At 46.5% G+C, this 25,654-nt stretch overlaps 1 protein-coding gene across 1 annotated transcript in view; it reads right to left on the bottom strand.

Annotated features, from left to right (window-relative positions):
- The window catches only part of LOC310942277 (cysteine-rich motor neuron 1 protein), a 33,115-nt gene extending 9,159 nt beyond the window's left edge, over positions 1-23,956 (bottom strand). Inside the window, exons 1-8 of the mRNA XM_083907631.1 lie at positions 23,538-23,956; positions 18,463-18,624; positions 18,026-18,199; positions 10,333-10,575; positions 6,333-6,512; positions 2,734-2,937; positions 1,344-1,472; positions 899-1,052 (exon numbers count right to left, since the gene is read on the bottom strand). Coding sequence (XP_083763757.1) covers positions 899-1,052; positions 1,344-1,472; positions 2,734-2,937; positions 6,333-6,512; positions 10,333-10,575; positions 18,026-18,199; positions 18,463-18,624; positions 23,538-23,838 — 1,547 coding nt within the window. The 5' untranslated portion in view covers positions 23,839-23,956. The remainder of the gene's footprint in view (positions 1-898; positions 1,053-1,343; positions 1,473-2,733; positions 2,938-6,332; positions 6,513-10,332; positions 10,576-18,025; positions 18,200-18,462; positions 18,625-23,537) is intronic.
- Positions 23,957-25,654: the final 1,698 nt, after the last annotated feature.

Here is a 25,654-nt window from a genome sequence, read left to right as displayed (position 1 = left end):
AAGCCGCCTTTGTCAATGTCGCGATGTGTTTTCGATTGTTTTTTTATTTGCAAACACGACAATGATTTATGAAATGAACGTAAAGTGCCCGCCCGGGGGGAACCAAATATCCCAGCAGAGAGCAATTCCAGATGTTTGATTGGGTTAAATGGGATTAGAGGGAGATTTAAAATCCTGGGATACACCACCAAGGTGGGCCCTTTGATCTCGGATGCCAAAGTACAGTTGTGCGTCTGTTGTGCTTCCTTTTTAAACGTGACCAAACAGGCACTGGCCTCCGCGATAAGCTCAACAAATTTAACTGAATTTAATTTACCATTGTCTTTAGGCACAGCGCTTACAACTTTCCTCTTTACTTGCTCGACTGTACGATCGTAGCCGGCCTCCCGCATCCGTTGTTGCATTTTTACGTAGGCCATCTTGTTCCTGGACGACTCCAGGCTTCTTCTGTATCTCGTCCTCCGACCAGATACTGATCAGGCACTTGGTTTCGGAGGTGCTCCACGTACAGCGTCCAGCGCCCTCCTTCACCCCCGCCAAAAGTCCTGGGGTCGATGCTAATTAGCGCGCCCTATCTGCTAATCGCCTAAACCCTGACCTCCCGCTGTCGCGAGCCCGACGCGTTCTCTTTATACGCGCTTTGAAGTTGTCGGGGACTACGAAAAGCGTAATGTAAAGTGGGCCTAAATCCACCCCTACATTGGCACAACCTTCAGCTTCATGAACGTTTCACATTGGAAACTGATCGTTTCAAAACAGAATTTCCAAAGATTTCTTCACGCATCTACTAAAGATCTACGTATGCCTTTAAACAGGAGTGAAAACACGGATGACAAATGAGTGTAGCCACGCTTGAGGGATGAGGGGAAAAACCCAGGGTGACTGGGAAATTACTTACACGTATCCATAGGGGCAGGTCTTTGTGCAGGTCAGAGGTTTACACCTCGGCGTAGGGACGCTGCACTCGCACACCTCGCAGCCAAAATCGTCCCTCTCGTATCCCATCGGGCATTGCAGGGAGCAGTATTTTCCCAGTTCGGGGCAGGAGTCGTCTGAAAGATTTAAGGTAAAGGTCATGCAATGCACAGGGGGGGGGCACAGCAATCCATCAAAGGGGGGAAAAGGCGTGAGTTGCTATGGGGAATGTGGATGTGTGCGGTGGTGACGATTGTTAAACACGTCTCTGTGGTTGTCGAAGTCAAAAGTGCTTGACAAATTAGTTCGACATCATCGGCGTGTGTGTGCGAGAAAAGGTAAATGTTGTGTTGTTTGTCCACCGCAAGAAGAGGCACGTCAAAGGAAATGGAAGCTTTAACGCCTTAAAGTGAGGACAGCGAACTTACTGCTGAGACACTGGCAGAGGAGACATCCATTCTGGTCTTGCTCGAAGCCGTACGGGCACTCGTTGCCTGACAGGGAGCAGTTTTCCAGTGGAGGACACAGCAGGGGGCTAACTGTTTCATAAGAAGGCTCTGGGATAACAAAAGAAGAGATGGGGGGGGTGAGATTTTTCGCATGTTAGCAACAGTTTAAGTAAAAACAATAAAGAAAACAAAGATTTAAAAAAAAAAAAATATGTGTGCTCAGATTGCCTCAGGTCTAATACCTCATTTCTGCTGTTTTGTGCCAACTTTAATAGCTACCTATTTACACTGCTATTATTCTGGGTAAACAATAATTACAGATAACTGTGGAGCAATTACACCTGGGTGGGTCTCACTGTGAGGGGTGGATTATACCTCTATATCGTACAGCGTGGAACTGTCTACCCATTAATACGTTGATACGTGTAAATGTTTTTTGTTTGTTTTTTTTTGCTCTAAGACTACCAGGAACCATAATAGGGGTGTTTCCGGGACTTTAGTCAGACTCTGGCACTGCCCAGATCGAGTTGAACCCAAGCCAGGTTTATCGAGAAGCCACAACAACTGAAGACAGCTTGGATTATTCACACACTGTGGAGCTATTGTCTGTACACTGCATTGACTTCCTAACCTGGACTGGACCACCATCACCACACGCCGACTCAGTAGGTCTGCGCACTAGAATTTTAACCCTAAAACCCTTAACCCAAACCCAAACCCCATCCCCAACCCTTACCCTTGTTAGGGTTAGACCTGGACTGGACCACCATCACCACACGCCGGCTTAGTAGGCCTGCGCACTAGAATTTAAACCCTAAAACCCTTAACCCCAAACCTAACCCTCATTTAGAAGAGTTGACCTTTGTTTACCTCAAATCTTAGCCCCCAAATTTAACCAGAAAAAGTCCTAAGGAGGTACAAGTACACAGACACACACACACACAAACAGTAAAAGCAACCATAGCTATTCCCAAAACCACTCTCGCCACGTTCAGTGGGAGGAGCAGCTCCAATGAGCTGTAACAAATTATGCTCACAAAAAAAAAGGATCCACTTCATTTATGGAGAGCCTCCTGTGCTTTATAAGCATGCTGAAGCCACACACACACATATGCACACAGGTGGGTCTCATTTTGGCGGGGCAAGACTAATAAAGGAACACAAAGAACCCCGCAGCTTGAAGAATGCTCTGTGGCCTCCCCTTTAATGAGCCCATGGCGACATTGGCCTCTGTAGCAAAAGCTGCGGGGCCGCGGGAGCCTCCTCCGTGTGGTATGTGGTCTGATGTGTGTGTGCTTCACGTCGTTGATATGAGGTTCACGTTTTAAGAGATAAAAGATAAAGATTCTGATAAAGTCTGTCTCTGTACCTTCACAGAAAGGGCAGCACTCCCCGGGGATCTTGACCGGGTTCTGGCAGCTCTGTTTGCAGGCCATGGCCGTGCAGTGCGGATCTCCGTCCACGCACTGGCAGAAGGTGCAGTCGTCCTCCTTCCACTGCTCCTCGTGCGCTCGCAGCTTGTTGTTCACCCAGCAGCTGGCCTTTGTGCTGTCCATCGACAGCAACTCCACATCTGAGAGACATATACAAAATTGCAAGGGGGGGTTAGAAGAGGACAGACTTTGATCCGAATAAGTCACATGTCGCATTTTGTGGTTTTGGCAACGGCGATAGGAATTGAAACTCAAAACTGCAGTCGTATGCACCACATACTTCCTCCTCTACTGTAACTGAATTAACAGGGGAACAGAGTGAGAGCACAGCAGAGGGAAGTGGGATACTCCACGAGGGAGCGAATTAGATCGAAACTGGCTCGTCACAGACTGCTATGGAGGGACCACCTTTGAATTCCGATGACTTATTTACATTTTAAGTACTGAGGAGCCCTTGGTTTTGCAACAACACTGCACTTAGGGACCTTAAGCCTAATTTATACTCCTGCGTAAAGTTCTCTGCGTAGGTTACTCAAAGCCCTCTGCGTCGTCTCTGACAGCACAAAATATTTTTTAAGTGTCCGTCACTCCGTCAAGGGACAACGGAGACGAGACGAGAGCTGCGATTGGTCCTCGGGACAGGCCGAGCGAAGCTGCTCTGTGCCGGCTCACAGTGCGCACCGAGCGTCCACAGAGCTGATCACCGCCGACAACGTCGCTGCCAAACTATAAATACGTCATATCTTAATACACAAACCACATGTTTAGACTCTAAATGGCTCATTTCTCGCCTCAAATGATCTTAAAACTGCGTCCCGTGACACAGAAAAGTGAGAAACGGCCACTGTTTCAACAACAACAACAACAGTCTTTCTCTCTCGGACGCCGTTGCTCACTGTAGCCAAAATCACAACAACCTTGCGCAGCGACCCCTACCGATCGGGCGGGAAATTGCAGCGCGTATCCGTCCGCGACGCAGAAGTATGAAGGCTCGAGGGGTCTCCGTGGTTACGCAGTCGGAGTAATATAATGTGGCCTTTAGTTGCAATGAGACGGATGAGGTTTGGAGTAATGCTGTGTCGCCCGGAGAGAAAGTCAGAGATGTAATAACTGGAAACAGAACAAAGATGATGACATCCACAACTGCTGCTCCCCACAGTGTCTCCTCATAGCTGGGCCAAAAGCTTGAACTCATCCATGTGAGTTTTTGGATGTGCCCCCAGGTCAAAGGCTAGGTCAGTGTTTTATACCATAAATCTCAGTCCAAAGCAAAGAGAATTTCAGATCTGTGGCCATTAGTGAGAACCATAAAATGTGACGGCTTAAAAGCCAATAAGCGCAGCCCTTCTGAGATGATGCATCACGCCTGAGCCCGGTCGTGGAAGCCCCCTTGTTTCCACTGTCTATAAACAACTTTAATTGTTTTTTTTGTTTTTTCGCTTGTTGTTGTTTTGCGCTGCTTATTAACAACAGACATCATAGACGGTGACCTCAGCGTTTTCTGTGTGCGAAACAAAGGAAGGTGTGTACACAATTCGCCGTGTTGACACGTTCGCTGCAGCTTACGGAAAGCGTGTCAGAGGGAGAAAAGCTTCACATAACAGTCCTAATTGCCCCCGCGGTTTGATCCCAGCTGAGTTTAAGCTGCCGAAGCGTCTTCCATGTGGCTGCGATTAACCTGAACAGGATCTCTTTCTCTCTCCTAATCGCCCTCTCGCTAACTGGGTACACCTCAAGTACACGTAAGTACTGCATATACCTTCAAATATGCTGCATTTTAAAGCTGTAGTATCTATCATCTAAAGGGATTCCAAACCAAATCAGCTCTATCTTTGCTCTACACTCTTAGAAATAAGGGTTCCAAAAGGGCTGAGGTTCTACCTGGAACCATTTGTGTTACCAAGAACCCTGTAAAACACCTTTCCTGAATAAAGGGGTTTAAAAGGGTTCTTTTCCAGGTGGAACCTTTATAAAAAGCTTCTACCTGGAGCCAAAAAGGGTTCTTCATTCATTCATTTTGTCCCACGATTCTACTGAAATAGTTGGCCAGAACATTGATTTGTAAAATATGTGTGTCAAGCTTCTTACTGGTTTGAATTCTGCTTCAAACAAGAGCCTTTCTGTTTGCATGTTCTCCAAGTGTTTGTATGGATTTTTCTCAGAGGAGCCCGGGTTCCTCCCACAGTCCAAATACATGCAGCTTCAGGTTAGGATAATTTGAGACTGAGATGTGAGTGTGATATGTTGTTTGTCTCTCATTGTAACAGGCGAGCGAGCAGTCCAGGGTGTACCTTTCCTAAAGAACAAAGATGGGATTGGCTCCACTGCAACCTCAGAAGCATAAGCTAAGGTAGAAAATGAATGAATGAACACTAGAAATGTGTCAGGAGGTGGGATATCTCAGCTTTGCTGCAGTTAGTGTAATTTTTAATGAGTGTCTTCACAAAAGTCCTCTCTTAATCCAGATTGAAAGCGTTGCTCTCTTTGTTCTCCGCACCGAGCGTGAGCAGCTTTCTATAGAAGAAAAGAAGAAGAAGATGAAAGCATTCCGCGCTATCTAAATGCCGGCACATTCCAGGTGTATCGCCCAACACTGACCTAACGCGAGCTCCTCTGCGATCCACCTCTTCTTCTTCTTCTTCTCCGTCTTCCCTCCATCTCATGCTTCTGTCTAAGTGTAGCCACGCAGGCAGACGCCAAAGCTGGCTACCATCTCCATCCACACACGCTTCTGGCAGACTGTAATGTGGTTGCCATATGTGTTTTTTTTTTTTTTTTTTACAATCAAAAAGAGTGCACATATCCATGCTCCCGAGCTGGCTTTGAGCACATGTGTTTTTGTGAGCGGGTCCCCCCTCTATTAAGCCAGGGCCAGATATCAAAAAGAACTTTAAAAGTTATTTTTTTTCTACGGTCAAAGTGGAAATGAATCACTTTAGTGTGCCTCTTTAGTTTATGTATGACAAGAAATGTGGAAGCTGGTTAGGGTCAGCGGAGGTAAGGTAGGTTTCCATATACGCTCGCCGTTCAAAAGTTTGCGGTCACTTAGAAATATCCTTATTTTTGAAGGAAAAGCACTTTTTTTCTCAATGACTATAACATTAAATGAATCAGAAATACACTCTATACATTGTTAATGTGGTAAACGACTGTTCTAGCTGCAAATGTCTGGTTTTAAATGGAATATGTACACAGATGTATAGAGGCCCATTTCCAGTGTTCTGATGGTACATCGCGTTAGAAGACTATTGGATCATTAGAAACCCCTTGTGCAATGATGTTAGCACAGCTGAAAACCTTATTGGTTTTAATAATAAAATAATGTCTTGACTATATTTTCTATTCATTTTGCAACTCTTTTGATGAATAAAAGTGTGACTTTTAATGGGAAACACCAACAAAATTGTATAGGTGACCCCCAACTTTTGAACGGTAGCGTAACCTCTACCACATCAAAATTTTTACCCACTAACTAGTGTCGCGTTTTTTCAGTTGCGACTTTTGGCAAAAGACTAAATCGAGCTGTCACTTTCACCTATGCAGACGGGGCAACATTCTCCCTCGGGAATGTAGAAGTTCTCACAGTCCAGCTCCGCGCACTCCGCTTTGGAGCAGAAGGAGATTCCACCTCGGCACTGACACAGCCAGCAGGGGTCCATGCGGTACACCTCGCCCTCTGAGAACTCCTTCCCGTTGTGGATGCACTTGGGAGAGACTACAGAGAAGGAGACGGAGAAGAAACGAGAATCAGACGCAAGGAACGAAGACACAAGCAGGTAATTATCACGTGTCCTTCACATTTTTGGCAGGAAACTACCTCCAGAACTTGCTCCTCATAACAGAATGGACGCAGTTTCCATCACACATGTCAAGTGTGATGTATACAGTCAATTACAAACTCACAAACATCCCGTTTGTTTTCTGCAGTGGACTGAAATGTACGTATCTGAGCCAAATGGCGCCGGGTTATACGCTGATTCTGCAAGGTGGACTCTCACATGTCATCAAACAATAAGGGATAAGAGATGTTACAGAGAGTCTGTGAAAGGCCAAGTAAAAGGAAACAGTAAGCTTAGTTACAGCACCATTAGAATTTGGGTTGAATTCCAATTCCTTGCTTAACCCTCAGTCTTAACCCTCAATCTCAGAAATGCGCGCTCCCTCTAGTGCAAGTGCTGTCCCGATTCTCAGAAAAATTCAGTTGAGGGGCGAGTTTAAGGGCTGTATCACCCTCAATATTGAGATTTTCCGAGACCACCCTTGGGAGCAAGGGCTACCCAGAATGCTTTGCTTGTTTTGACGAAACGAGTACGCTACAAATGAAGTATTTTCTTTGTAAATAGAGATATAAAAATGATGAAAACCATTGTATTATCTTAGTTTAGGCCCATTTTATGGATTACTGACGTCATTGTTGCGTAACATTTATATTTATTTTACGATCTTTTGTCAATAGCCGGCCGGTGCGGACAAGCGATCGTTTGCTATGGTTTACTTTTCAATAAGCCGTGGTGTGTGGTAACTGTCAGCTGAATATGTCCGTGGTTGTGGTATTTGTATGAGTATCATCTTATAACTAACTGACAACCGAATAACTTGACTGACAAACGGATCGTAATAAATAATCGTGACGTAAATGCGTTCTTTTTATTCTTCTTTTTTGGAGTTGACAGACTGGACGCAGCTTCTTTTTCGCGTTATTCTGCCCCCTACAGTCTGCAGACGTATCTGCATTTAAGGGGTGTCCCATTTCTAAGTGACAAAATAACCCTCAACACTTGGTTTTGAGGGCCAGTTAAGATTAAGGGTTGAGCTTGAGGGTTAAGATAGGAATTGGCCCTTTTTGCGTGATTACGACAACATCCTCAATCACATTCATATGAAATATTAGTTATAGTACCAGTCAAAGGAAAGTCTCCGTCTTAAATAAACACGTCGTAACTTCCCATCAAGCGCGCACTCAAACACGAGGGAAGTGTGGTTATGTAAGAACGTCTCCAAAGACTCACGGCGGCGTAGTAAACGCATAGTGCACATGCGAGCAGATGTTTCTCGATATAAATGAGAGTGAAGGTTACGGCGGCATCTGTATGCCATAGCTTTGAGTGCAGACTCAAAGTGTCTGCACCAATGACCCCGTGGCTCCTGACAACCAGCGCTGCACTCTAATACAAAGCAGGTGGACCAACTGAGTTGAAAGTGGAGTAGAGATTTGTTCATCTTTCCTTTTTTTTTTCTTCTTTCCTTTGCCTGCTTTCTGTCTTTTTCCCTCTTTTGCGTGTAACAAAACAAAGCAGAGGAAATAAGCAATAAGCAAATTTTTTTTCTCACATGACGCGATGCTTGCAAGTTACTAGTAATCGCGAAAAACAACTGCGTCTAAAATTCCGGTCGCGCTACGTATTGTTCAGTCGTCCCTAACTGAAAGGTGAAAAATGGATTGACCCGCTGACTCCCAGCCGGTCTAAATAATTCATAATGTCTGTCGTACTGGGCGCTTTTAGTGGTTTACGGGCAACTACAGCAAAAACCGCAGAGGGAAATGACTCCAACAGAAGAATAATGATGGGATTTATTAAAATAAACTTTAGTGTGTCACTTGATCAGCTCAGAAATAAGAGTTTACCTCATGTCACTGACACCACGGCTCAGCTGCCTGACTGTATACAACAAACGCAAGCTGAGCTCCCGAAGAGAGATTTATGCGGTGATCTCAGCCTAATTGCTCAACACCGGCGTAAACCTCCGAAGAACATGTGCAGTCCCCCGAATCAACCCATGCGCTCGCGGCTGACTACAGGGGGAGATATATTCAGTTTATGTGTGACCTAATGCGCTGATCCGCGGCAAACCGCGGCTAAACGAGGTCCAGTGGCGTTGGACTGTAACGCGTGGTGACGCATCCAAGATACTCGAGTCTCAGCTCTCGGGCCAACGGTGGAAAGAGTCGATCGTCGATGGAGGCCAAAATACACAGGTGTGGGGCTCATCGTCACTGACCTTGACTGAATATGAGCCTGTCGCCAAGTGGTGAATGGAAACAGGCCTTACACTTGGGGACAATGGCTGTGTAACAAGTGTATATGGTATTTATAACTAACTTATTGGGTTAGGGTTGTATGTCTTAGTTATACGAGAGGACTGGGAAGGTTACTAGGGTTAGGGTTGTATGGGTTAGTTATACAGGAGGTCTGGGAAGGTTACTAGGGTTAGGTTTGTATTTTGGTTATACGAGAGGACTGGGAAGGTTACTGGGGTTAGGGTAATGTGGGTTAGTTATACAGGAGGACTGGGAAGGTTACTCGGGTTAGGGTTGTATGGGTTCGTTATACAGGACTGGGAAGGTTACTAGGGTTAGGGTTGTATGGGTTAGTTATACAGGAATGGGAAGGTTACCAGGGTTAGGGTTGTATTTTGGTTATACGAGAGGACTGGGAAGGTTACTAGGGTTAGGGTTGTGTGGGTTAGTTATACAGGACTGGGACGGTTACTAGGGTTAGGGTTGTATGGGTTAGTTATACAGGACTGGGACGGTTACTAGGGTTAGGTTTGTATGTCTTAGTTATACAGGAATGGGAAGGTTACCAGGGTTAGGGTTGTATGTCTTCGTTATACAGGAAGGTTACTAGGGTTAGGGTTGTATGTCTTCCTTATACAGGAAGGTTACTAGGGAGTCCAGTGTGTGTATCCTTGTCCATGTCGCTGTCTGAGGAGCTCTGTGGACACAGTGCGCAGTCATGTAGGCCTAACAGACAGTGAGGGCAACACAAAAGGCATCAACTCCCCCACGCCCAAAGAGCAGCGGACATTTGCTATCAAAACACTGATCCCATGGCCCCTGCAGCTGCCATTCAGCACCCGCTGGCCTGCCGGACTTGATTACCCTCCCTACTGGCAGACTGGAGCACATAAAAAGCATTCCCATCAATGAACTGTTGAACCTTTTCTCTTTGGATGTGTGACCAGACAGGAACCCACTGACACTGCACTTCTGTTGAACAAAGTCAGAGCCTAAGCACTTTTCTGGTCACTGGGCTTGTTTACTCGGACACGGCGCTCATTTATACACGAGGAGAGGCCAGAATGGGAATTTGTCCTGTTGGTACAACAGTGAATATTTGTTGGGAGCGCAGAGTAAACAGACTGATGCCACAGCTCCCCTCGCTGACTCTCCTAGTTGTCTCTGGGTCCACGACAGAGAGAGCTGAAGTTTCCCTGTGCGTGTGATCAATGTCTGCTCTTGTGTCTCTTTCTCACCTCCTGAGAAAATCTCAAAGAATCAAGCTGCGTTAAAGAATAATCATTGTAGTTAATATCCCCTTAAGCAATAACAAATATTACAGCCTTAGAAATTCTCTTGGAACCACATCACCCTGGGAGGCATCGACCAGGTCTGATAACAGTAATTATCAACTTTCCTTTTCATCTGTGGACATTTGGTCAGCAGGGAAAGTAATTGCCTACTCTCACACCAACTGTGCTTTTGCTCACCTCAGTGGGAGACCAATCAAAATAAGACTGTGTAGCGTAGTCACCTTTCTGGCACTCAAAGGTGTCACAGCAGTCTCCTGGCTGACCGCTCGCCTGGGCGAGGAGCACGGCTCGCTGTCCGCTCGGGCACTGGGGCTTGAGGCAGGCGAGGAGGTCGCAGGTGCACCGGGGAGGTATGGAAGGACAGCAACCAGCAGGGGGCGTGTAACTCTTGGTCAGCGCTGAGCCGCGAGGGCAGGAGGGCACCTCCACGGCGGGACACGTCACCCTGGCGCACCTCAGCTCCTCTGAAAGAGACAAAGATAGGGACGCACGTTCACTTTAAGACATAGCTGGGTAACGCGGCGAAACAAAAACACAGCTTTGGTGTTGTTTTATTTCTTCATCCCGTGTAGGACGCCACCCTAAACTGCTGGAGTCTGTGACAGTGCCCTCTATGTTCCTCTTGGAAAAAACGGTTGACGTGTGCGTGAAGGGCTGGGAGTTGACCCACAGCGCTACTTGTGTTACACTCTTAAGAGTTCACTCTGTGCACGGTCATCATCGGATGCCCCCAACCTCAGTCTGTGACTGCTTTACAGCATCCTGTCAGATAAATGAGAGTTGCGCTCTAGACGCGACGACACTCCCCACATCCTGGCCCCTCACGCTCTAAAAGCCACTCATTAATACCTGCCAACTTTTAACAGAGACCTTCTTCTTGGCAGTTTGGAATCTCTTTTACCCGGCGAGTTTTGTCTATTCGTTTGCCAGAGCCAACATAATAGCTCTGATACCCCTTGTTGGGCAGAAGGAGACACGCAGGGGCGCTGTGGAAATGGGCAAGGGGCTCACGAGTGTATTTTGGAGCCTGTTCAGGAAAAGAAAAGTGGAGCGCCCCTCTATGCCGACATTGTTGGAGAACAGTAGCTACCTTACAAAGATTAGATTACCCAAATGTGTTTAGTTTGCTCTCAATGTCACTGTAAAGTATACAGTGCCCGGCAGAAGAGAAGGATTGTGGAGAGCAGACTGGCGTCCTGTCCTGTAATTGTCAATCACTAAGTAAATTCCCAGCTGAAAGCACAGTATTTACTGCCACTGCAGCCCGAGCCTCGACGGCCAAAAACGAAGACTGGATACCCGGCGTTAATTAGCAGAGAGACCGTGGATGGCGATAATTTCAAGCTTTAAATCATCGCTGACATTTAAAGGAGGGGAAAATGTCAGCAAATTACCGCCTCATAAGACAGTTAAACGGAGCGGAGAGTGATTTAGTCGTGAGGAATCCTTGACAGTCTTTGCATACATATGGTTTTTGAGGTGAGGGGAATAACACAGACTGGGGTTGCATAACTAGAAGCGCAGTTGTATTGATGTTCTTCCCAGAGTGATTCTGGCTCTATTGCGCAACACAAGTCTCTCAGAGGATGTGCCTCCTCGACCATGACATTTGAAGGCCTGTAAGTGGATCCCTATTGGTTTTGCCACCAGATGGGGAACCTGAACCAGCGAGGACTTTGGGATTCAGACCTCGGATCCCCTGATAATAGCTCTGCTTTGCCAGTTCTCCACTCCGGTTCTTCTTAAAATTTTTTACTGTATAGCCTCATTCATCCCAGCTCCGTCGCCTTCTCATGGTCTGACCTGATGCTCTGCTGGCACTGAAGCTCAGTAGTCATTTGGTGTGTACCCAACCTAAAAAAAAAACATTGAGCAGAGTGACTGTAAGACTTTTCTAACAGATGAAATGGAGGATAAGGGAAACATTGATTTTCTTTTTCTGGTTCCAGATAAACAGAGCAGGAGTGTGAAGTATGGAGTCCATCAATGAGAGCTTTGTAGAGGTCCACACTGTTCCTAAGGCTGCTTGAGTAAACAATACCTTACAGATACTTAAATAGTGTCACAGAAAGTGGGTGCAAACCCCCCGAATTAAGGGCGGCTACAACCATTTCAACGGTTTTTGGCTTAATTCCTACAGTGGAGTTAAATAAACTTCACTCGGAGGTGCTGATTGGTGAATGTTTTCCTTCCAATGGAGTAACGAGGCTCTGCTGCTGCTCAGTTCGAGACTTGTTTTACATATGAAAACCTCGCACTTTTTTCAAAGCCATAGAAAAACGCCTCAGGGACGATCTTGCACAACGCTCATGTGCTGAAAAACACTTTTTTCTGTGTATTGTATGTGTCCCAGAGAAGGCTGATTGCTCTTTCAGTAGTGATAATGGCTGGGGGTTAGAGTGCGCTGGGAAAGGCAGCTGGCAGACAGGCCATTGTCATTCAAATGAACAGAATTGAATCCATCTGTGAAAACGGTCCAACCCTTGCAGGTCCAATTAATATAATTGTCTCGCAGGCACATTAGACGAAAACACAATAGAGACAGACAGAGACGTCAGCAGCAAATGGATTTTTATCCTACGCTGTTTTGGTTTTGTATCACGGCGCATAAATAGCGGTAATTAGCGAGTCAGCAATGACAGAACCAATCTTCACATCCACAGCGGTGGCCGCACTCCAGTTCGCACGAACACAAAAGACCTCGTTTTCGTGCGGTCGACGAAAACTGTCTTTGCTGATTAGGAAACATGCAAAACAGAAAGATAGGAAAGAATGATAAAACCTTTGGCCTCAAACGTACGACTTTGCAAACCTCGCCCATCGCCCCCAACCGCCCGACTCGCACTCAGGTACAGACACCTGACGCCGGTCTGGAAGAGGTGGGATAAGGAAATTGCTTCATTACCCGCAGATTAGTCCCTTTTTGTAAATAATGCATATTTCTGGCAGCTCATTGAAGAAAGAAAAACACCTCCTTTTCTAAATGGGGTTTTTCTTCCCCTTCATGCTCGGATACAAGGAGTACAGTCTTTCCCCCCGAACCGGAGCGGCTCAGCCAGGCAGAGGACGCTGTGTTGACAGCCTGAGTTTACTCATGGAAAAAAGTGCACAATGTGAGTTCTGTTCACCGACTGACTTTGGAAGCAAGTCAGAGGAGAACAAAGCTGTCTCAGTCCAGCTGCCCTACGTGGGTTTTTCTCTGGTCTGTCCTCAGGTTTTATAAAGTTGCTACGCGAAAGGGACACATCAGGGCCGTCTCTCGCGTAAAAGCTGTGGGGGTCTGGCCCGGTGCCCGCCAGCAGTTACTACTGAGAAAGTAAGCATTGTTTGCAGTCTGTGTCGGCGTGTGTCAGTGTATATACGCGAAGACTGTGCGGAGTGAGTCTGTGAGATGCGTCCGGAGGTCAAAAGGCGCAGACCCTAGGGGTCGTCGAAAAAGAAAGACTTAAAAAAGGCTGCGGCCCGTTTTACGCCTGGCTCTCGCGACTCTTTGACTAAATATTTGCAGATGAAAAAAAAAAAAAAACGTGATCTCAGCGTTCCTAAGAAACACCGCCGCAGCTACGAATGAGTGTGTTTGAGTGAGGTCATGAGAACGTCCACGTGTAGGTGCACATTTGCGTGTGTATATCTGTGCATTCCGTTGAAACACACCCTTTCCTTTGCCGTTAGATGGCCGACAAGATTAGGTCAATGACGGGGAGCATGAAGGTTCTGTCTCCACACGTGGTCTATCTCTATTTTGCATTATTATCCATTATATCTTACACTACCGTTCAAAAGTTTAGGGTCACTTTTGAAGGAAAAAGCACTATATATAACATTAAATTAATCAGAAATACACTCTATACATTGTTAATGTGGAAAACGACTATTCTAGCTGCAAACGCCTGTTTTTTAATGGAATATGTACATAGATGTATAGAGGCCCATTTCCAGTGTTCTAGTGGTACATTGTGTTTGCTAATCGCGTTAGAAGGCTATTGGATGGTTAGGAAAACCCTTGAAAACCCTCGTGCAATTATGTTAAAGGTGCATTATATAATAAATCTTAGGCAACTGGCCATAAAATCCTCCTAATGTGTCACAGAGACTCAGGAATAATGTTCATATAACAAACTGAACTCACCAACAACAACAGTACAGACAAAATATTTGCATTAAAAAAAATTTTTTGCAGACTGCAAATCATGTTTATGTTTTGAAATCATGTTTTGGCATGTGGCGCCACCTACCGCCGTCTACCAATCATTGCATTGCAGTAGAGTCTCAGCTGCCGAGCAACCACGGGTTGCCAGTTACGTCGGAAAACGGAAAACCTAAAAGACCTCGGCGTTTTGAATTTGAATGTAGTAACCGTTTTTGGCCACATTCTTACATATGGCACCTTTAACACAACTGAAAACAGTTTTGCTGGTGACTTTTAATGGAAAACACAAAAAAAGTGTATAGGTGACCCCAAACTTTTGAACGGTAGTGTACATAAAACACCGGAGAGTGTACCAGTTCCTCAAAGGACATCACAGCACCGATTCAAAAGCAGAAGACCTGAGATGTAGACAGCTGCTGAATAAATTGTGGCAGGCGCACATGAGTTTAGCCATATGTCTGTTCCATTTCAGGGGGATAACGGGAAAAGGATATCTGATGGGGAGGAGAGCAACAGGGTTTTGGTCGACGCGCTGAGGTTTTAGGTCTAGATTTAGAGAATGATCAAAGTTGGACATGCAGGAATGTTTAATGTCTCGCTGGCTTCGACGCGAGCTGGGTCGGTTCCCGGCAGAACATGAGGAGTGAGTGGGCTGACACCAATCCCAAAATGGCTTTTAAGGGAAGTTCTTTGTCCCGACTGTCACACAAGAGTTTGTCCCCCCCCCCCCACCCCCTTTGAAATCACTACCCACACACAGACTGGGGGGGAAAAGAGCAGCTTGCAGAGCAACAACAGGGGCCACAGCTCCCGCAGACGGCGCACCAACACATGCCACCGAGACGTCTCATGGCCCCTGCCAACCCGCGGTGGTCTGGCCTGGCTCAGACCTGTAATGGCTCTGCCACAAACAGGCTGCAACTAACGGGCCTTTTCACTGGGGCCACAGACTGAGGCGGCACAGGTGGGGTGAGCAGAGTCAGTTGGTGTCGCAGTAGTGAGCGACATCCCTTCGTCTGCTCCAGGCTGCAGTTGCTCGTCAGTGAGCAACGACATCGGAATTCCTCTGAAATAGCAGTGACCTTATCGTGAATGAAATATGTAAACTATCCCTGAGTGTAAAACTACCAAGACTCTGGGGCTTGTTCTTTGACACAAATACCTCAACAAAAACGCTTGGCCTCAGTTGTGATTTCCTGTCTTCCGGTGTTCGCCTCCCCCCCCTGACCCCCCCTCCTCCTCCTTCACTTATCACATCCTCTTTAGCTCCCTGACATGTGGGTGTTGCGTCTGGCGCGCCGTGTTTCATACGAACCACCGAGGCCGTTTGCAGCCATATTACATCAGTGTCTCGCGCACGAGATTCCCACAAACACTACGGCGCGCATAGCTGGGGGATCAGGCAACCAAACGGTGACGGAGCGGAAAAAAAGAAAGATGTTGAGTTTGAACAGAACGCAGTGAGTCACAGCAGAGAGGGGTGAACTGACAAGACCACTGAGTGAGTCAGAGAGAGGGAGAGGCCAAACTGCATCCATGTGTGACCACCCTTTTTAAGACGAGAACCCACTTTCTGGCTGATTCAAGTCGCCGGGACGCAGGTTTAACTCGCTTTAACGCCACGCTGAAGACAAGTGCGGTCAGCTGGGCTCTTGTGCACCCGCGAGGAAACATTTACTTTCACATAGCGCTGTCAAACGTTAAACGCGTCGACGCGCTTCCATGACGACTGACCAGGAAAAAGACGCGCGTGACGTCATGTTTTGCGTGACTCCCGATTTGTTAAAACGACTCTCTAAAGTAACGCTAAGCTTTAAAAACAGAGGCGCACATACGCAGTTAACACAGGTACGCCGGTTATTTGTAGCGCTGCTCTTTTCGTTTTAATAAACGGACCGCTCCAGTTCCACTGTAGGTGCGCTAACGGCGCTAATGCAGCCAACGGAGCTAACTGTCGCGGCACGCAAACAATGACGTCGTGCGCGTCTTTTTCCGGTCAGTCTTCATGGAAACGTGTAACGAGTATTCGACCTATTATTTTCCGATTAATGGAGGACGCCAAACCCATCCGATTACTTGATTAATCGAGGAATAATCGGTAGAATACTCGATTACAAAAATATTCCATAGCTGCAGCCCCAGTAAGCTACATTAAATCAGCTAACGTCGATGTTTACATTAGCTTCTCGATAAAGCGTGAAATGGTCCTACACTTCTGACAGTTTCTGCTTTTTAGGGGGCTGTTTCATTCTCGATCCGGAATGTGCGTCTGCTAAAGCGGTCCGTGTGGAACAATGATCCCCGCGAGTGATTACCCTCTCGAGTAATCGTTGCAGCCCTGGTCCAAAGACGGCGAAGGGTTGACGAACATTGTCATGGTGAGAAAGACCACAGAGTCTGGACGCTCCTACTGATGACAGACAAAGGAAAATCTCTGTCGAGACAAACGAGATAATTATCGCACACGTGTTGACGCGTCTGTCATCACACAAACTTGTGCACGTGGGCGCATCGTTCCGCGTGCACTCGCATACTTGCAGACACAACACAACACACATTTCCCCCGGTCCCTTACTTAATGAGGGGGCCATCAGAAGGGGGGGGTTGGTGGGCGTGTGTGTGTGTGTGTGTGTGCGCGCTGTGGTGAGAACTCATAAGCTGCTGAAAAATGTTGTTTACAGTTTTCACTGGTGCAAGTTGTTTAAACTGTCACCCGTCGCACCCTCCCCGACACGGACGGCTAACAGCAGCACGTCTCTGTTGGCACTCAGGACTCGAACGATGATGATGATGATGATATGTCTAAACAGTATAATGCTCGAGCCGAGGCGGCCGCACTGTAAATGTTATCTGTGCCATCTGCAGACTAAATAACGTCCAAACGTCTTCTGGGAGCGACGGTATTTCTATTTTTAAACCTCGTCCTGTTTAGCAAATGTCATTTAGGAGTTAGCTGACACTTAACGCCAGCCTATCGACCAGATGCCTCACGAGCCAAATGAGGACGTATGCCAGTTACACATGAGGTGGACGCAATTACACATTCTTCTCATGTACACTACCGTTCAAAAGTTTGGGGTCACTTAGAAATGTCCTTATTAATGTTATTTTCAGTGATTATAACATTAAATGAATCAGAAATACACTCTATACATTGTTAATGTGGTAAACGACTATTCTAGCTGCAAACGTCTGGTTTTTAATGGAATATGTACATACGTAGGTGTATAGAGGCCCATTTCCAGTGTTCTAATGATACATTGTGTTTGCTAATCGCGTTAGAAGGCTATTGGATGATTAGAAAACCCTTGTGCAATGATGTTAGCACAGCTGAAAACAGGTTCCCTTTAATGGAAAACACCAAATTGTATAGGTGACCCCAAACTTTGAATGGTAGTGTATCTAAAAGATTCTTAGGCACTAGTTGTCTCCTGTTGCCTGAGGATTCCCAACACTCCATCAACCCATCATCTCTCTTTTTGCTGCTGTCAGATTCACACCTTCTCTCCTTTCACTGTCAAACATAATTTATCTGTGTGTTTTCTCTTCATGACAACAAGGGATCTGTTTCTCTTCGTTCTCCTCCTCCACTTCCATTTCCCACCCTCTATTAGCAGTGTCCTGTGTATAATAATAATAATAATAATAATAATAATACGCACAGACTGTTGTAGCTGCAGCACCCATTTCCCTACATTTGTGTCTAAGTCTGTGTCGAGTTACATGTTGGCTGCTGCTGTGGTTGCAGGTCATTTCAAGGTTACCTGCGGCTTCCTGGCACTGGCTGCGGTTGATGTAGGCGAAGTGGTGATGGCAGCTCTGAGACTCGCACGCGCAGCCCTCGGTGGTCAGGTTACAGCCTGAGAACATGCAGGCCGGGTCGGACGGGCCCACGTACCTCTCCCTGTGTTTCTCCCGGTGCTCATGCCGACGGCCCTCTGAAATCCACACAGGACGCACAAAACCGCCAGTCACCGGTGAGTCACGCACACAATGGCACCATACAAGTGCTGGGACACACGTTGTCTAGTGGCAGGGTGCCACTAGACAACGTGTGTCATCACTATGATATGTATGTAGCGTTAGGCACCTCTGAGCACACATCTGTTATGGATTAGCCCCCTCAATGGACTGCATTATTTCCCCTGACTCATATTCTGTGCACGTGTGGGTGTGTGGTGGAAGACGAAGAGGAGCTCACCTGACTTGACGGCTTTCATGCAGGCTTCTCGGTCTGCGTACGCGAAAGAGCCCAGACAGGAGTGACGGGCGTCACAGACGCACTCCTCTCCGGCTCTGTCGCAGCCCGTCATCAGGGGGCAACGCTCGTCCTCGAGGCCAGCCTCTGGACGGTCAGGGAGCACTGCAGGGGGGGGGGGGGACAGTGATGAAAACATGGAAGGCTGGGAGAGGACATGAACTACTTAGTTGGGACCTATTTGTCCTTTTTTGGATACACTACCGTTCAAAAGTTTGGGGTCACTTAGAAATGTCCTTATTTTTGAAGGAAAAATGCTTTTTTTTCAATGAATATAACATTAAATGAATCAGAAATACACTCTATACATTGTTAATGTGTTAAACGACTATTCTAGCTGCAAAAGTCTGGTTTTTAATTAGTGGTGGGCACGTAACGGGCGGTTATAGGCGTCAACGTTGACGCGCGACACCGGTTCCATGACGACTGACCGGAAAAAGTCGTGTTTACGTGACTCCCGGTTGTTAAAATGAGTCTCTAAAGTAACGCTAAACAGAGGCACACATACGCAGTACACAGGTACGCTGGTTATTTGTAGCGCTGCTCTTATCCTAATAAAAACAGACCACTCCAGTTTGACTTTAGGCACGCTAACCGGCGCTAAAGGAGCTAACACAGCTAACACAGCTAATGGAGCTAACTGCTAAACGGTGCCTGGACTGGGCGCGTAAATATGACGTCATGACGTATGACGGCGCCGTTAAACTAGTGCCCACCTCTATTTTTAATGGAATATATACATATACGTGTATAGAGGCCCATTTCAAGCAACCATCTCCCCAGTGTTCTAATGGTACGTTGTGTTTTCTAATCGCGTTAGAAGGCTATTGGATGATCAGAAAACCCTTGTGCAATGATGTTAGCACAGCTGAAAACAGTTTTGCTGCTTCTTTGACCGAAGGGCAAAATTGTTATTTTGAATAAAAATCATAAATTTCTAATCTTGTCAATGTCTTGGCTATATTTTCTACTTCTATTTTGCAACTCTTTCGATGGATAAAAGTGTGACTTTTTAATGGAAAACCCCCCCGAAATTTTGAACGGTAGTGTAATCACGAGGCAAAATGTGCCAGGAATCTTGCCTCGCTTCCTCGAAAGTGCTGAAGGAGGTTGGCCAACGTACAGCTTTCATTGCAACACATTGTCACAACTGTTACTTCACTGAACAGTGTATTTCTGTGCTGCTGTCCCTCCCTCCCCATCATGCCATGCTACTTGCGCCATTTTTTTTTTGCTTTTGTTCCTCAGCATGGGGTCCTCCCAGGGCTTCCATCTGCTGTTGCTGGGACACCTCTTCTGTACAAATGCCACTTGCTTCACGCCCACTTATTGTTTCTTCTTCCCCCTGTGAGCATCATCCCCCCCCCCCCCAGAGATGGCACATCAAGACTGGGCTCAACGTGCATGAAACGTTCAACAGGAAGGAATGCACGAGGGTACAATGTGTCACACTGGTGCCATGTGAGCTGAATAACCGTCAAAAAAACCCCGCGGGATTAAAGGGCCCCAACGTACACTTTGTTCAAAGTCTCCCTTTTCCCATTCACGCATAAATAAACACACATATACCCCCCCCCCCCTCAAATCTCCTTCATAGCCTGTTGAAGAGCAGTATGAGTGGCAGCAGAGTAAACAGGATGAGACCAACTGTAACACAAGAGCGACCCCCTTCCCAAGCGTTTAGCTCCCAGGCCTCAAATCAAGAGTGTGGAAGCGTGATTGGAGCTTATCATAATACTCTGGCTCTCTTCTCCAAACAGCAATACTCACAGAACAATGCGCGAGAGGAAACGGTTTTAACTCGCCAAGATAAACACGCGGGAGTCGTATCGGTGGATTCACCTGACTACTGGTGTTGATCCTACCTGGAATAAAGCGTCGTATAACGCAAAGGCGCAGTTGGGGGTCCAGGAGAAGGTGATGGGACGACCCAAAGTGACCCAGAAGACGTTGGAATTCCATGGATTTGCTTTTCCAGTCGTAATAAAATGCATATGTTGATCGATTTTAATTTGAAGCAGACATTCCACCACGGGGGGAAAAGCCATTTTGTTCATGATTTTATGTGAGTCAAGCATTGTATCCTTCCAGGAGTGATAATGTGGACGACGATGCAGGACGCTCAGCGGTGTCATGGGCACCGGCAGCCGGTGAAAGAAGTGAAGGGAACACTGAGCCAGCCTGTGCTCATAATAGCTCTCCTTGTCAATATGCCACACCAAAAACTTTCCCTCTGATTTCCTCTCACACTTCCACATTTTTCCATCCAGAGGCTTTTTTCCTGTGCCCGTTCGTACCTGGTATTAGCATCCATACATCCGTCCTCCGTTATCCGATCGCAAGCAGACTTAGCCTTAAGTTACGACTGCCCACACCTGCACTAAAACATGTCTTGGATTATGTCTAACATGGAATCAGATCAGAGTTTGCATATTCTCCAGCTTCCTCCCTACAGTCTCTAAATTGACCGTATGCGTTTGACATGGCGACCTTTGTCGCCTTTCCCCCACTTTGAGCCCACTTTGCTCTAAGTTGCTCTGTATCAGCCTTGAACCCTTTGGCCCTAAACCTACTCTGATCTGGTCCAGTCCTGTTATCTGGCTGCCTGGCATGACTCGACTCTAGCAAGGCCTATGGCTGGCTTCATCCCCCGGGAGGATTTCTCTCTCTCTCTCTCTCTCAGCCACTGAGACTGCTTGTCTTGGCATCCAGAGCCAGGATGGAAACGTTGACCTCTGGAGGCCCTTTAGCTGATAGCATGCTAAAAAGGAAGTCTTTGAAACATTAGATAATACCAGAGGAAGAGGACTAACCAAGGAGTGCAGTGGACATTACGTCTCTGTAAGACACTCACACACTCTGGGTTACGTTGGTATGTTAAGTGCCTTTGGAGCTCGGGGGGGAATTATTTGTGGGATGACATACACAGAAACGCAATGAAATCATTCAGCTGCAAAGACTTGATGATGTCACAAGACTGATGGTGTGTAATCAGTGACGCAATTACAGTACAGTGAGGTGAAAAGTCAGAATTTCTCGCTGAATGAAAACAGGCACTTGAACGCTCTCGAGAGATCCGACACGACTTTTCACAACGTTTTTCGTTAAACTTCGTTCTTGGCAAGCTCCAGATCTGCTGGTGCTTTGTTCAAATATTAGCTCACAATTAGAAATAATTGAATTACTGGAAAGAGAACAGTGGATTTAAAAAAAAAAACAAAAAAAAAACGCCCCCAGTTGCAATAACAGGATTAACAATTTACGTCCAGTTCCTTTTTGATATTGGATCTTGTGTAACATTTTCTGCGTTGGGGGGGGGGGGGGAGAAACTCAATGACGATCTCCGCTTCCCCGTGGAGCCCGTTTGAATTGTTGTTTCCAAGTTTGTCAAGCACATAAACGACGACCGTCACCTGTATTTAGAGGTAGCTCCATCCCAACACTCACAGATTCTGACCACCCAGAAAATCGAGCGGATCAGAAAGCGGAAATATTCAACCCCCCCCCCCCCCCGCTCCTGATTGCGAGTCTAATCACTATAAGACTCGGAGGGAAATCTGGGATCAGCCTATCCTGCCTACTGCGGCCCCCTGAAAACACACTGGGAGGTGTTGATTTACCCCCACCTAGACCCTCTGGGGAGGCCTAGGTTTGCACGTGTATGTGTCTAATTTCGGGGGGGTCACCAGCATGCTTCCAGGTCCCTGGGGCCACAGGAGGACCAGAGGCACGACTCAATCAGAGGAGACATTAGGCCTCCCACTCAGTCCAAAGCTGTTAATTTGCAGAGACGCCAGCACAACCTGCACCCGGGGCACAATCAGCAAGGCCTGGGGCCAGAGACCCCTAGACGTGGAGCCCTGACTGGGACCACCCCTCTGATGCATGATGGGAGGGCAGGAGAGCTGCTTACTCTCTCGCCAATAGTCCTGTCAATCCTCTTCAATCATGCCAAAACAGGCTGGACGGAGTGCAGGTGGAGGGCTCCTCCCACTGGGAATTTGTTTCCTTAGGGGACGTTGCTACCGCTGCTACTTGTTTGGTTCAAAGTGCAGAACCCGACACTCGACGTCAGCGCCTGCTTTGAAGTTTCCCCGAAAGTTGCTCAAATGGTGCCACACATCCACAGCGTAACAGCTTGGCTCTGCTCGCCAGGAACAAAACAGTGCCCCCACTGTGGGTTTTACAGGATTGCAAATGAAAATCTGCAGGGGGGGTGGGGGTGGGGGGGGGGGACTTTTGTAATCGTGCTGTCAAACAATGACACACACACACAAACAATAATGAGCCAGAAAAGGGCAGCTTATGGATTAAATTACAGTGTGTTTCCAAGAGTGAACATACAATCATCATTGTTTTTGTCACACCACAATTTTCAACCTCCCACAGATTCAACCACTCCATTGTTTTTTTCTTTCTTTTGTCTCATCTCAATTCACTGCCGTCTAATAAATAAATAACTAAATGTCTCTTTGAGCTGCAGAACCAAAAGCAGGAGGAGCACATGGGGACCACGCAGAGCCGTAACCACGAGAGTGAATGAAGCTTTGAGGAGGAGAAGAAAGAGCCGTTGAACATGACTCCTCTCCTGGAAGACAAGAGCCACTCAGACCTGCATGGGGAGCAGCCAGAGAGGAGGTAAACACTGATGTCTGAATAGTGGTGTTCTCAAGAAGGGGACGGTTTTCGCACAGTCAACAAACACAACTACTACACAACTTCAACTCTCTTTGAATCACAGCAAAGGAGATTGTGTTTCTGCTCGTGTCCAAAAAGTAGAGGTTTTCTGTGGATGAAGGTGTAGAGAAGTGTGGCTTCTTCTATTCATTCATAATTTTTTGCTCCCACTCGTGCGTTTCCTTCTGTTGTCTTGTGTGGGCAATTAGAAAAGGTCACACTTGAGGCGTTTACGCACAGTTGGCACAAGGTGCTGCTGTACAGTAACATTAAAACCCGGACTTAAAACACACTCAAAAAAGTAAAAAAAAAATACGCTGAAATGACACACTTGGACTCACCTTTACATACTCCAATCTCAGGGATTGTGGCAGCTCCGGTCTTGTTGACGGAGGCGCACGTCAGCCCCAGGGCGCAGTAGCCGTGCGCCCAGTCCTGCCCTCCGCAGGTCTCCCACTCCAGGCGGGCGCAACGGTCGCAACATCCGCACGGATCCTTGGCCAGGGTCCGGCCACCCTCGCAGGCGCCGTGCGCGCCTTTGACCGAACAGGAGCGCAGATTGCACGGCGTGCACTCGGGAGCCGAGAGCGCCCGCGCCAGAAAGAGGACGTTCAATAAGACAACGGAACACTTGCTGAACATGTTTTCTTTTTTTTCTCCCCCCCTCTCGTGTGATCAGTTTTTCCTGAGAAATGACTCTGATCTGTAAAAATCACAAGCAGCGCGTAAAGTCAGCCAAAACTGAAAGTCTTCAAAGTTTAGTGATGAGTACACAGCAGCTCGCTTCTTTCTTCAAAGAAAGTAAAACAAAAGAGAAGAAAAAGAAATAAACCACAAATCCGAAGTAAAGTGGCAGCAAAATCCAGATCAGTACAAACAGGTAGACGCGCGTCCCAGGCGAAATACGCGCAGGGAATCCTGGACAGAGGCTGTGGACGTCTGCTGAGGATGAAGCTGCTGCTGCTGCTGCTGCTGACAGCCACACACGAGAAGGCAATGTGAGCTTTAATATGACTCACAGGAATATAGGAATTAGCGGTGCTCCCCTCCTCCTGACTGACGCAGCAGCGGACCAGTCACAAGGAGCGAAAAGGAGGGAGGATTTGAGACTCCTCTGTGGCTGTGTGGTGGGGTTGCGCAATCATGCAACTTTACATGTCCTGAATTAACGTCTCACCCCCCCCCCCAACTTTCTCTTTCTTTTTTTCTGCTTCGTTTACTATAAACACAACTGCTGTAAAAAAAACATTTCTGACTTTCCAATAGTCTTTAAATGTTACTTAAAAAAAACTTAAAGGTGCCATATGTAAGAATGTGGCCACAAACGGTTACTACATTCAAATTCAAAACACCGAGGTCTTTTAGTTTTCTGACGTAACTGGCAACCCGTGGTCGCTCGGCACCTGAGACTCTACTGACTGCAATGATTGGTAGACGGCGGTAGGTGGCGCCACATGCCAAAAACATGATTTCAAAACATAAACATGATTTGCAGTCTGCAAAATATTTTTTTTTAATGCAAATATTTTGTCTGTACTGTTGTTGTTGGTGAGTTCAGTTTGTTATATGAACATTATTCCTGAGTCTCTGTGACATATTAGGAGGATTCTATGGCCAGTTGCTTCAGATTTATTACATAATGCACCTTTAATGTGTTATGTTAAGATACCGAACTGTAGATGAGTTAAAAAGACTTAACAATCCTAAAAAAATGTGGCTTAATCTCCAACACCAAGGAAACGTCCAAAATCTCAATATTTAACAGTGGAGTCTGGCGTATTTAGCGACAGCACTTTACTGATCGTGGGCTGGTCAGTCGTGCCGTGCCGTGCCGTGCCGTGCCGTGCCGAGACCATAGTGGAAAAGAGCCATAAGTCTCAAGATGTCTGTCTGGCAGCCCTAACCCATGTTAAAATAGTGCATTAACAATTTAAAATGAAGCAAAAACAACCGTTTTATAGAGGAAAAAAAAACCACTACAGTTGTACATGAACACCAGATTTTGCGTGTTAAATTAACATAAATTAAATAAAACATCATTAAATTTGTATGAGTCTTTGTCTCAATGTGCAAAAACTATGTACTGGCTTAACAAAGACGATGATTCACCGGCTTTTAATTAATTGAATTGCATCATCTCTAGTATTTACATAAAATGATACTCAGAGGAGGGTTAGGGTTACACATCAAACCTTGAAGCAACTTTATTAAATATATTTATTAAGTGGGCCAGTAAAAAGCTAGGTTCACATGCCAGACCTAATCATTTTTGTCTCCTAAAATGTGCCAAAGATCTACTGGTGAGTTGGCTACACCTGATCTAGAAGGGACTATCCTGTTCTATCTCATAGAGTCAGTATTTACAGGAAGACTCTTGTCGCCGCTGTTCTATTTGTTCTCTACTTCTGTTACAACAATACGGCACATAAAGTCCGTCAGAGCCTCATAATTCAACATA

Source organism: Microchirus variegatus (assembly GCF_963457635.1).
Source record: "Microchirus variegatus genome assembly, chromosome: 21".
NCBI classification, from domain to species: Eukaryota; Metazoa; Chordata; class Actinopteri; order Pleuronectiformes; family Soleidae; genus Microchirus; species Microchirus variegatus.
Note: the sequence above shows the minus strand (reverse complement) of the source record. Positions and strands in the feature narration are given on the sequence as shown.